This window comes from Thamnophis elegans, chromosome 4 (assembly GCF_009769535.1).
Source record: "Thamnophis elegans isolate rThaEle1 chromosome 4, rThaEle1.pri, whole genome shotgun sequence".
Classification (NCBI taxonomy): Eukaryota; Metazoa; Chordata; class Lepidosauria; order Squamata; family Colubridae; genus Thamnophis; species Thamnophis elegans.
The window spans coordinates 113796073-113808533 of record NC_045544.1 but is presented as its reverse complement, the minus strand read 5'-3'; the positions used below and the strand labels follow the sequence as shown (position 1 = coordinate 113808533).

The 12461-nt window shown below is 40.3% G+C and overlaps 1 protein-coding gene across 1 annotated transcript in view; it reads right to left on the bottom strand.

Moving 5' to 3' along the window:
- Positions 1-11728, bottom strand: part of CIB4 (calcium and integrin binding family member 4) — a 37866-nt gene extending 26138 nt beyond the window's left edge. The window contains exons 1-3 of the mRNA XM_032216093.1: positions 11699-11728; positions 11417-11487; positions 6394-6490 (exon numbers count right to left, since the gene is read on the bottom strand). Of these exons, the coding sequence (XP_032071984.1) occupies positions 6394-6490; positions 11417-11487; positions 11699-11728 (198 nt within the window). The remainder of the gene's footprint in view (positions 1-6393; positions 6491-11416; positions 11488-11698) is intronic.
- Positions 11729-12461: the final 733 nt, after the last annotated feature.

Sequence of the window (12461 nt, the reverse complement as noted above, 5' to 3'; positions counted from 1 at the left end):
GGGAATGCTGCAAAGGTCATAACTGTGAAAAATGTTCACTTTTTTCAGTGCTCTTGTAACTTTGAACAGTCACTAAATGAAGTGTTGTAAATCAAGGACTACCTGTACCTATTTCTGAGTTTGATCCTGGGATTTTATTCAACGCTATGGCTGGGTTTGCATAGCATAGTCGATAAGACAACAACAGGAATGTGTTAGGTAAAGGTAAAGATTCCCCTCGCACATATGTGCTAGTTTTTCCCAACTCTAGGGGGTGGTGTTTAACTCTGTTTCAAAGCCGAAGAGCCAGTGCTGTTTGAAGACGTCTCTGTGGTCATGTGGCCTGCATGATTAAATGCCAAAGGCACACGGAACGCTTCTACCTTCCCACCAAAGGTGGTTCCTATTTTTCTACTTGCATTTTTACATGCTTTCGAACTGCTAGGTTGGCAGAAGCTGGGACAAGTAACGGGAGCTCACTCCGTTACACGGTGCTAGGGATTCGGATTGCCGAACTGCTGACCTTTCTGATCCACAAGCTCAGCATCTTAGCCACTAAGCCACCGCATCCCTCCAGGATTCTGTTATGTGTTATGAAAAACTCAACCATTGCTTTAGCATGTTTTATGAACCAGACCATCACACCATGATCTAAAAGGATCTATTACCACTTTAAAAAAAATCTGCTGCTAAGGGTTATACACTTTTCTCCACCAAGTTTGTGTGCAATTTTCTGTAAATGAATTCTTCAGGGAAAGAAAGTTTTCCAATGTCTAATCAAGGGCAGAACTTGCAGGGATCATGGCACTATAAATGCTCCTTGGGATGAATTTGCTTGGGAATAAACTGACATGTTCGACACGAAGGAGATTAAAAGTCACCATAGATAGGATTTTAAAATGAAAGACTGGCATTCCTAATGATGAAATAAATACATAAGCACCACAATTTCTCTGCAAGCAATGGCTGCTAAAGTAGAGGAAATGCGGCTTCCAGTTGAAGTAGAGTAAGCATCAAGATGAACTAAAACCTTACTTAGATTTCAGTCTGAAACAATTTACTGATGAATATTTGAACCTGCTTGTACAAATCTCTAGCCTGAGTTCCATCTACAGTAAATCATCTGGAATTTGAATCTTCCCCTGCCAGAAACTAGATCTGAGTTTGATGTGCTTCCCAGACCCTTTTCTGGATCCTGCTGGGAACTTCTATCTCATGGAGATCACCACTAGGCCAAAACATCTTCCATTCAGCTGTCTTATGAATTGTATAACCAGAAAACCAGGGTATGCATTAAATAAATAGCAGTAGCACTTAGACTTAGATACCACTTAATAGTGCTTTGCAGCCCCCTCTAAGTGGTTTACAGAGTCAGCATATTGCCCCCAACAATCTTGGTCCTCATTTTACCCACCTCAGAAGGATGGAAGGATGACTCAACCTTGAGCCGGTCAGGATTGAACTCCTGGCAGCGGGCAGAGTCAGCCTGCAACATTGCATTCTAACCACTGCATCAAGATAGCAAGATAAATAAAACCCAATGACTTCTTAATAAATAAAATCCAACTACCGCTTGTAGACTATAGGAATGATCTCAACATAAAGTTTAAATTCATATTCACTCCTATTAGGATTTGGGGTAGCATTTCTTATGCAGTCTAATTTAGATCGCAATTTATGGAGAAATTGGAACGCTCATAAAAAACAAATTCTCTCCCCACCATCCAAAGTGTCCTCTAGCAGTGTTCTATATATGAAGAAGGTAATTAAATAAACATTAAACTGCAGTCCTTTTTTTAAACTTATTTTTGTGTTTCTCCTAGATGGATGGTTGCTTTGAGTTAATTGAAAGTGATGAGTTTTCAGTAGAGAATAGCATGAATAAAACTTGAATAGGAGGCAATAAAAAAGACGTTTGAAGAACTATTATATTTTCATAGGGGTTATTAGGTTAAAAACCCAGATTTATTCTTTCCTCTCTTCATTTTAGAGTTTCCAACATAAATTATTCCCAATCCACATTTTGAAATATTTGCCAAGATTTGAGCAGACATCAGGATTTGATTGTTGCACAATCTTAGTTTTCCTTTACATATAGGAAAATAGATAATCCACTCACTATTTTCTTTTTGAATGTACATCAGAAGACCTGTAGCAAATAAAAGGGTAATAAACTGTAATTGCCCTCTTCAACCTTCCTAGATACATTAGACAACAATAGTTTTGCTTATTGATGATATTAGGAAACTATAACAACTCATTGGGACAGCTGGGTCTATGATTAGATTTCTGTTCAATCTGATTTAGCATTGGGACCAGATTTTACAGCCAAATGTGGCAGTGGTAGTGGAATGATATCCAGAATGGGTAGGTTTTTCATTTTCTTTCTTTCTTTCTTTCTTTCTTTCTTTCTTTCTTTCATTCATTCATTCATTCATTCATTCATCTTATGCCTGGAGGCAACCCTAAATGGCTCACAATCATTAAAAGCCAATAAAAACATTAAAATATACAAACAATAAGTAAACATGAAATGAGTTTAAAATTGAGAAAGATGGGGATGAAGAGAGCACAATGCACACCTCCACATATAGGGTCACACATGACTCTTAGCTGTACATCCTAGTTAACTAACCACAATGATTGAATTCCCACAGCAAATGAAGTTGTAGTCAAACAAATAATGATTACAACTTAGTCTAACTCTAAAATTGTTCCATCAGTCAATTCAGCGGTCTCACTTACACGAGCACAAATTACCCAGCTCAAACTATCCTATTTAGAACATGATGTGAGATGATCTAACTCCCTGGAGAAAGTTCTAACACTGGGAAAAGTAGAAAGAAAAACTGGACGACCAAAGGCAAAGTGGATGGTGTCATTTACAGCGGCAAAGAGAACTACAAGACCAGATTAGAAACAGATTGTCATGGAGAAAATCTATGTGATTGCTAAAAACCAATAACAATTATATGACAATCAATCAATCAATCAATGTTCCATTACAGCCTACTTTTTTGAAGCTGTTCTTATAGCCAGTAGAGCTTATAGGCTGTTAAAGATGCAAGTATCTGAGGAATGAGCCATCTCTCTCTAACACTTTACCAATGAAAGTATGACAAGCTTATAGTCTCATATTCAGTCTATCTCCAATATACATCTCCATTTGCACTGCTGAAGGTTTTTATCAGGGATTAGACAGCCATTTGTTAAGATTATCAAGCTTTAGATTTCCCACATTAAATAGGAGGTATGATCCGAATCTGTATTTCAGTTGCGTTAGTTGCTGCTGTATTCCTTTGCTATGCAAGCTTTCTATCCGTGCTTTAAAAAGCCAACAAAATTAATGCTCTTTGGTGAAAAAAAAATCTGCTGCAAAAATATAAATGTTCTACAGTGTGTTATCAAGTTCAAAATATCCCTCAGCATCTGCGATGTGTGAAATGGCAAAGGTGTGAACAATGCATAGAACTTTTTGGTGTTCACATGGACTCATTAAGCTGTATGTGTGCACTGGTGACACAATGCAGTCACAAAGTAATCAGAAATGTAATTCCAAAAGCACGTCAAACAACTTTTCATTTAAAAAAAAAATCCAGGACTGTCCCTGCTAAAATTGGAGTGCAAGCTGCAAAGGTTGAGATTGCAATATTGTCAGGAGGACACGGCATCAAATGACAAAACAATCTAGGTTTGGACTTTAGTTAAACCTATAATGGTGGAGGAAGTGTTGTATTAATGGGTCTTTTATCTGAAACATGGGACAATATATTCTTCCTGCACATAGGTTTGTGGGGATGGAATATATGTAGTTTGGAACTTGGGGAAGCACCATTTTAATTTTTGCAGTTGTGTTGAAGGAAAAGGACCAGATGTTCTGATAGGAACAAACTAGAGCTGAATGTAGTTTTGTAAATGGAATTAATATGCACATGCTTTGCCATGGGGAATTAAGTTCAGTATTGAACCACTATGGCCAGTTCATTCCTACAGCTGTATTTCAGATGAAGTTATCTATCATCTAAGGCAGGGGTCTCCAACCTTGGCAACTTTAAGACTTGTGGACTTCAACTCCCAGAGTTCCTCAGCCAGCTTTACTGGTCCAAAATTCTTAATGTTGCCAAGGTTGGAGACCCCTGTTCAAGAGGTTAATCAACTCTTCAGATGTAATATAAATTATACAGAGTATAATAGATAGTCTCCTCCTCCGGTTTTACATTCTCCTTACTTGGCCATCTCAATGATGCTTTCAATACACATTCTGCTTTGCTGGCTGAGGAATTCTGGGAGTTGAAGTCCACAAGTCTTAAAGTTGCCTGATCTAAGGAGTTCATAAAATGATAAAAAGAAGAAGAGAGAAAGAAGAATCCCTTCCCAATCTGTGAATACAGCTAGCCCTTGATTTGACAACTGTTAACTCAGCAATTGCTGAACAAAAGGCGCTTATGACCCCTGCCAGAAGTTCTGACCTTTGCAATATTTCTGTGGTCATGTGATCAAAATTTGGGTGTTTGGTTGCACACCTACCTTAATAACTGTAGAAGCAGTTGTAACTCTTCCAACACCCTAACATGGCCTTGTCCCTCCATTGCCTCCCCACCAATTCCAAGTGGTCTGAGCCTCCTCCGTGCCCCACTGCATCTAAGTCCATTTACTCTTCTCTTTCCCTGCAGTTGCTAACAGCACACTGGCCCCATGTGAGAGAGGATAAGATAGGATAGGATAGAATAGAATTCTTTATTGGCCAAGTGTGATTGGACACATAAGGAATTTGTCTTTGGTGCATATGCTCTCAGTGTACATAAAAGAAAAGATACACTTGTCATGAATCATAAGGTACAACACTTAATGATAGCCATAGGGTACAAATAAGCTATCAAATCATACTAGGAAACAATCAATATAAATTGTAAGGATACAAGCAACAAAGTTACAGTCATAAGTGGGAGGAGATGGGTGATACGAATGATGAGAAGATTAATAGTAATAGTAATGCAGATTTAGTAAATAGTTTGACAGAACTCTGCTGGATGACTTCCTTGTTCCTGAATAGCTTTGAGAAAGACTGTTTCTCTAGGCTTGAGGAAAATTGCCTTCAGTGGCTTCCTGGGCAGGAAAGAACATAGGCAATCTTCTTCAAGGCTAACTTCTCATTTGATGAACAAAACTTCCAACCAAAATTCTGGATTCAGTTGTGGTCATTAGTTACCAGTAGCATAAACTGGATTGCTGAATAGAGTGTCTTCGTTCTTCTTGTACTATAAATCTGATTGGTTAATTTTGATAGGTTAATTTTGGACTGCAAGTCCTATCATCTGTCATCACACAGCCCAGGCTTATTACAGTTAATAGATCATCAGGATGACCATGCACAGTGTCCTTCTGGATTATTGTGCGATATATAGTATATGCCTCCATAATGCTAAACTGGGCTTCTTTTCATTTTGCAGTGAAAAGGTATCCAAGAATAGCATGTACAGTAACAAATGCTAGCATGCAGAAACAGCATTCATGGCTATGAAGGAAGAATATACAACGATGTTCCTCTTTCATAAATTGATTCCATGAACTGTACAGTTCAGTAAATTGCAAAAGCAATGGCATTATACTGCTTCATAGTGATTTACAGCATATCCTGAGAAGTTTACAGAATCAGCATATTGCTCCCCCAACAATCTGGGTCCTCATTTTACTGATTTCAGAAAGATGGAAAGTTGAGTCAATCTTTTGCTGGTCAGAATTGAACTTCTGGTTGTGGGTAGAATTTGCCTGCAATTCTGCATTCTAACCATTGCGCCACCATGGCTTGGTGGTGAAAGGAAATACTTCTGTTAGAAAAAGGGGATTGACTGGCAGAAGTGATCTAGGCAACAGAAGGAAAAGAACAATTTAGCAAAACATCTGGTTGGTAGGACTCTGCCTTCCTGGGCAGCAGGAAAAGTTCCCTATTATATCTCTCCTTCACCCTTTAGGTAAAGGTTCCCCTTGCACATATGTGCTAGTTGTTCCCAACTCTGGGGGGCGGTGATCATTTCCATTTCAAAGCCGAAGAGCCAGCGCTGTCTGAAGATGTCTTCTTGGTCATGTGGCCGGCATGACTAAACGCCGAAGGCACATGGACCACTGTTACCTTCCCACCAAAGGTGGTTCCTATTTTTTTACTTGCATTTTTACATGCTTTTGAACTGCTAAGTTGGCAGAAGCTGGAACAAGTAACGGGAGCTCACTCTGTTACACTGCGCTAGAGATTCAAACTGCTGAACTGCTAACCTTTCTGATCGACAAGCTCTGCGTCCTAACCACTGAGCCATCAAGTCCCTCCTTCGACCTACACTGAGAAACAATTAAACTTTTCATTCAGAGAATACTGTTCATAAACTCTTCTTTTTTTTGCTAGCAAGTGTTCAGGCTTACCTTCAGCTGTGGCCAGCTACACACCTGCTCCGCTGTGAGTTTTTCTTTCCTGTAATCTTTTCCTTGGGGGCATGAACTACAAAAAGTTTCATGGATCCTGCAAATGGAAAAAAGCAATGGGTGGGCTGATACAGTCCTTAGCTGTCAAGGCTGCCATAAACCCTATTTTGCATGTTGATTTTAAATTCTCAACTCCTTTCACAAGGCTTTATAAAGCCCACTCCCCCCCCACACACTTAAGAAAACATCAAACTAAAACAGCAATTACATGAATATTTAACATATTAAAATTCACCACATTACCTAACAATTTGAAGCCATCAAAACTCAATAAAGCAACAGGACTAAATCAGAGTCAACCATCCAGACATTCATTCATGCCCATTATGTAATTCTTTTGACAGTAAGCAGTTACACATAGGTCGAAAAGAAGAAGAAGAAACTGTGAACCAATGAAATTGACGGTATGGCTTAAGTAAAGAAAATATTTTTCAAACCCCTACCTTTGCCTTCTAGTTGTGTTTGTGTGTACGTGCCATGTAATGCTTTGCCTCATTGTGTTTCTTTTCTGTTTTTCATCTGATCTTTCTCATTAGGCTAGTTTGATCTCAATGGTATTCAGTGAGCCTTCCTGGTTTGCTACCCTCAGTGCATCTTCTTCACTGTTCTTCAGATATTCTTCCAATGCCCTTTTTTCTTCTTTAACTGGTTGGGATACTTGCAACATTCCACACCTATTATGCTCCTTGGTATAGAAACTGTCAGCATCGCTGGCTGGATGAAGGGTATGATTCATTGCCATTAATTTTCTGGCCAAACTATCTAGGGTTTCCAATCCACTACTATATTATGATCCTCTGATAGGACCTGTCCAGTATGATTGAACCTTGGCATAGCGCTCATCCTGAAGCACACAGGTCCTCCATCACATCAAGGTAGTGCCTCACTGGGGATCTATTGTTTAATAACTGTATAGTCATCCAGGGATGCAGTGGCTAAGACTTAAGCTTGTTGATCAGAAAGGTCAGCAGTTCAGTGGTTCGAATCCCTAGCCCAGCATAACGGAGTGAGCTCCTGTTACTTGTCCCAGCTTCTGCCAACCTAGCAGTTCGAAAGCATGTAAAAAATGCAAGTAGAAAAATAGGAATCACCTTTGGTGGGAAGCAGTGGTGGGTTTCTAATTTTTTCCCCCACCGGTTCGCTTCTGCATATGCTCAGACGCTCGTGGCAGTTCTGTGCATGTGCAGAAGCGTCGAGGCGGATGGGCAGAGCCTCCCGCTGCCGCTATTGCCAGTTCACCCGATCCAGGCCGAACCGGGAGCAACCCACCTCTGGTGGGAAACACCTTCGGTGTTTAATCATGCCGGCTTCATGACCACAGATATGTCTTCGGACAGAGCTGGCTCTTCGGCTTTGAAACAGAGATGAGCACCACCCCCTAGAGTTGGGAATGACTAGCATATATGTGCGAGGGGAACCTTTAACTTTACCTATAGTCATCCAAATATTTATACTAGATTTGGCCTTTTTTATCCAATTACACAGTCTTTTCTAAGGACCTGGAATAGGCAGGTTTCATGGTGTTAAAGAAATCATTGCAGGATATAAGTTGTTCCCAGTAAAGCTGCCTTTTGCAATTGACTGGTGATGATTTTATCTATGCTGCTAGTGTTAATAAAGGGAAGTTCCAGATACTTTGGTGATTGCACCCAAGACGCCTATCACTATTGGTATTATTTTTATGTCCTATTTGCAGATCTTTGCATTTTGTGATCCCCCCAAGTGATTTCTCTTCCATTCTGTTGTCTCCACATACTGCCATGTCCACTATACAAACATTTTTGTGTGTCTTATTGACAATTGTTAAGTCCGGGGTGTTATGTGGCAAAGTGCTTGTCCCAAAGCACTTCATTTTTTATTACACTGTATATTTTGTATTCCCACCAATCCTCCTTTATAGGCAAGTGGTATTTCTTGTAGCTATTCCAATGCACTATTGTTACTACTTTGTCATGCCGTTGCTTGTAACCAGTGTGTGTGATCTTCTTACAACCGCTAACTAGGTAGGCCACTGTTTCTTCGGCTTCCTTGTGGAGATGACCTTTACTGTCTTCTAAATGCTATCTTTGTGTGCATTTGTTCTTGAGGTTTGGTCTTGTGCAACCACAGTTAGACCCTCTGTCTCTTTCTTCAACTTTCCTGCTCTTAACCATTGCCAGGTTTTGTTATCTGCTTGCCTTCTATTAATGTGTTTGTGTCTACTGGCTATGTAGTACTTTGCCTTGTGATGCTTAACCGAAGTACTTATTGGATTCATGTGGCCATTTTTATATATGTGTGCTTAATGCTCCTTTTGAAAGAGCTCTACTCCTGGTTTTTTTTAAAGGAAGGTTTTCTCCCTCTCTATTACCCCACCCGATAACATTAATTCTGGACGTGGCACAACAAAACCGCACTCCACTAAAGCGCGCCCGATTAAACTGCATCGCTGACGTCATCAGCAGCGCGACAACAGCGACCGCGGAGAAAAAAGGGCACTTTAAAAAGCGCTTTGAAAGCAAGCCGATTCAAGTTAAGGTAAGGGTTAGGTTTAGGGTTAGGGTTAGGGTTAGGTTAAGGGTTAGGGTTAGGGTTAGGGTTAGATTAAGGTTTAGGGTTAGGTTTAGGGTTAGGTTAAGGGTTAGGTTTAGGGTTAGCGTTAGGTTAAGGGTTAGGTTTAGGTTTAGGGTTAGGTTAAGGGTTAGGTTTAGGGTTAGGTTAAGGGTTGGAGGCTCTGCCCACCCGCCCGGATGCTTCTGTGCATGCACAGAAGCATCGTGTGCGTGCACGCACAAGCGAACCGGTAGTAAAAAAAATGGAAGCCCACCACTGCACCATAACCCTAAAGTATATCACAGATTAATTCAAGCTGGGTGAATCCTCTGCCTGAGAACTAAACTTGTGTGCTAACTAGTATATGGCTTCAAATTGAGCTACCTGCTTTCATCAATAGAACCTTTAAGAATGTAAATAATGCTCAGATGGTTAATGGATTAGTTCTTCACAGCTAACTATGAAAGGCAATTATAGCTCCTAAAATTCAAGCAACTTACACCATGCAAGAAGTATGATAGATGTATTTGCCTACCTCCTCACTCCCTCGGGATGTAGCCAAAATATCAATATTGTGTGTTTTCAGCACTTGAAGGTCAAAATTAATGACTAGTCTTGCAATGGTTTAAGGGATTGATTTCACACTTTGAAAGCCCACCTCAAAAGAAACCACAAAAGACCAAACATTTCACAGACATAGTCCTCTAGTAACATCATTGCTAATTGGCTGCAATTTTTGCAACCCCCTGGCTAGCCAGAAAAGCAAAGCATGATTCCAACTCCTACTGTGAGAACAAGAGTTTCTTATTTCTCATTAAACCATATAACTTTACACATTGATGACTCAAATCACTAACCTGGGGCAAAACTGCTTTGACTTTAAATATGTCCTTAACATCTCTGACTTCCCCACTTTTTAAAAAACCCTAGGACAAAAACTGGCCATCCAATTTAGATTAGAATATTAATGTCAGCTTCTTGCGCCCACAACGGCTCTGATCTGGATTGGCCTTCTTTACTTATAGCAAAACTCAGACTATGTGAAATAAAATTAAAGATCAACTTACCGAAGTATTTCTCCTTTGGTGAGAAATGTCAACACCTGCAGGAAATGACAAAGATGTCATACTACAAAATGAGCCATCCTTATTTCCGTTTCCAGTGTGATGGGATAGAAGGATAGAGATAACTTATCTGCTTCTTTTAAAACACACACAGACACAGAAAATAAATGTAAATGCAACCATACATTTGGCCTATCAGCCAGCGTTGGCACAAATCACCTGGTTTTCAACATAGGAATACATAAAATAAATGTGAGAAGCCTCCCTTTGCCTTTATTTGTGATATCCTAAGAAAGTTAAAATAATGTTTTCATAAAATGTGTGGAATTTATCAGAGAGGTAAGAGAACAGTCATGTGGCTTTAGGAGACTCTTACCTCTAGGTGTCAAGAGAAACAAAACAAGCATCCTGCTATGAAGATGCAGGGCCTGAACATGAGCTCTCGGTTCTGGATAGAGCCATCTCAACAGATTTAAGATGGATTAATAAAAAGCCTACCTATTGCAGCATCCAGTTTCATTATCTGGGAAGCCCAGGAGCATAGCATTATAGCAATATTCTTCTTATCCTGTTGCTCCTCAGCTATTCATATTCAGAGTCATGTGATCTCCTGAAAGGGAGGTATAGGATCCTCTTCAGCAGGCTGCATGAAAGATTTGTGTATCCCTAACTGAAGGAGTCACTGGAGAAGAGCCTAATCCTGGGAAAGACTGAGGCCAAAAGAAGAAGGGGATGGCAGAGAATAAGATGGCTGGATGGAGTCACTGAAGCAGCCACTTAAGCAGTGAGCCTAAATGGACTCCAGGTAATAGTAGAGGACAAAAAGGCCTGGAGGAATGTTGTCCAAGGGGTCGCGATGGGTCAGCCACACCTTTGCAACTAACAACAACGGAAGGATGGGCAACTTGCAAACAATGGATTGCGTATGTTCTTTCATTCCCCAGTCTTTCCAGAAACTGGGCTGCTGAACTTATGTGGCAAACCAGTAAAAACAAAGATATATTTTCCTTGTGGTTGAAAATAAAGCATTTGATAAGGCCCAAAACATGATATTCTGTGACTTGTCTAACTTGATGAATCTACTGAATCAATGGCCCTTTGACCTTCTGCTTTCCAAAACCTTGACGTGGGAAGAAAAAGGGAACATAGTTCTGGACCAACCCGTTGTCCATCTCTGCCTTAATTTGTCTGGGCCTCATTTTTGTTTATTCTGGAGAAATCTTAATTCAATCAACCTATCTATATACTATAGTTGGATATACAAGGGAGGCAGCCATTTCAATCACATCATAGCTAGTTGTGGCTTCTTACTGGTTGGATATGAAATGGGTTCTGGGTTTTTGTCAAGATGACATGACGCCACTTACCTGAATATGCTTTTGTATTCTACATCAAGGGTGCCCAGCCCCTGGGCCTCAGACTGGTACCAGTCAATGGCCTGTCACGAACTGGGTGGCACAAGCTAACAAAGCTTCATCTGCGCATATGCGGGATCTAAGTAGTGCATGAAACCATGCCTTCCTGGTCCATGGACGTTTTCCCCCCTGCAGAACTAGTCCTTGGTACCCAAACATTTGGAAGGTAACTGTTCTACATGCCTGCCTTTGACAAGGCATGAATAATGATGAGAACCAATGGATGCCTCTTACCTGGTATTCTTCCAACTCTCCTTTCTTCATGGAGTGACTTGTGCATTGGCCCATTCTCCTGCTTGGAATTTCAATGGCCAGAAGCCTCTTGTAGCCCTTGGCAACCAAATATACATCACTAATAAACACAGCTCCATCTCTTTCAAGTGTATGGGGGCACAATAACTTATGACACGGGAGCACTGATGATGTTCTCTAGTTTGGGTAACCAAACATCTGAAAGAAAATAACCAAGCTCAGAGAGCATCAAGGATCCCTCATTTCAACCCCGAGCTACAAATATTTTCCTTTATCAATACAATAACTTTTTCAATAGAGTTTCTTTAGATCAGGGACACACCACTGGACTTGGCCTTTGGCATCAGGCAGGTCAAATAGTCAAGATGTGAAAAAGAGGTAAGTCTTTTGTGTGGTGGGGCTTCCATTTTGATTGCTTTGATCCCACTGCAGACACCCTGAGTGGAGAATGCAGGACAATGTGCTCTAAGTGGAAATGTTAAGCCAAAAAAGTGATGGAATATGAACAAAGATTACATTACATTTAAAAACAAACCTAATTGCAGTTTAGAGGGATTAAGTACTGCAAAAAATGTGTCATTTTCCTATTGTTTTGTGTTAAAAATACAACCTGATGATACTTTTAGTCTCTTGAGTGTCAAGGATTTGGTGCAACCCACTTGGCTCTAGGGTTGCAGGTTAGGTTTCATCATTCTTTTTGCCTATAGCTGGATTGAATACACTCCATATTTTGGAGCCCAGCTTT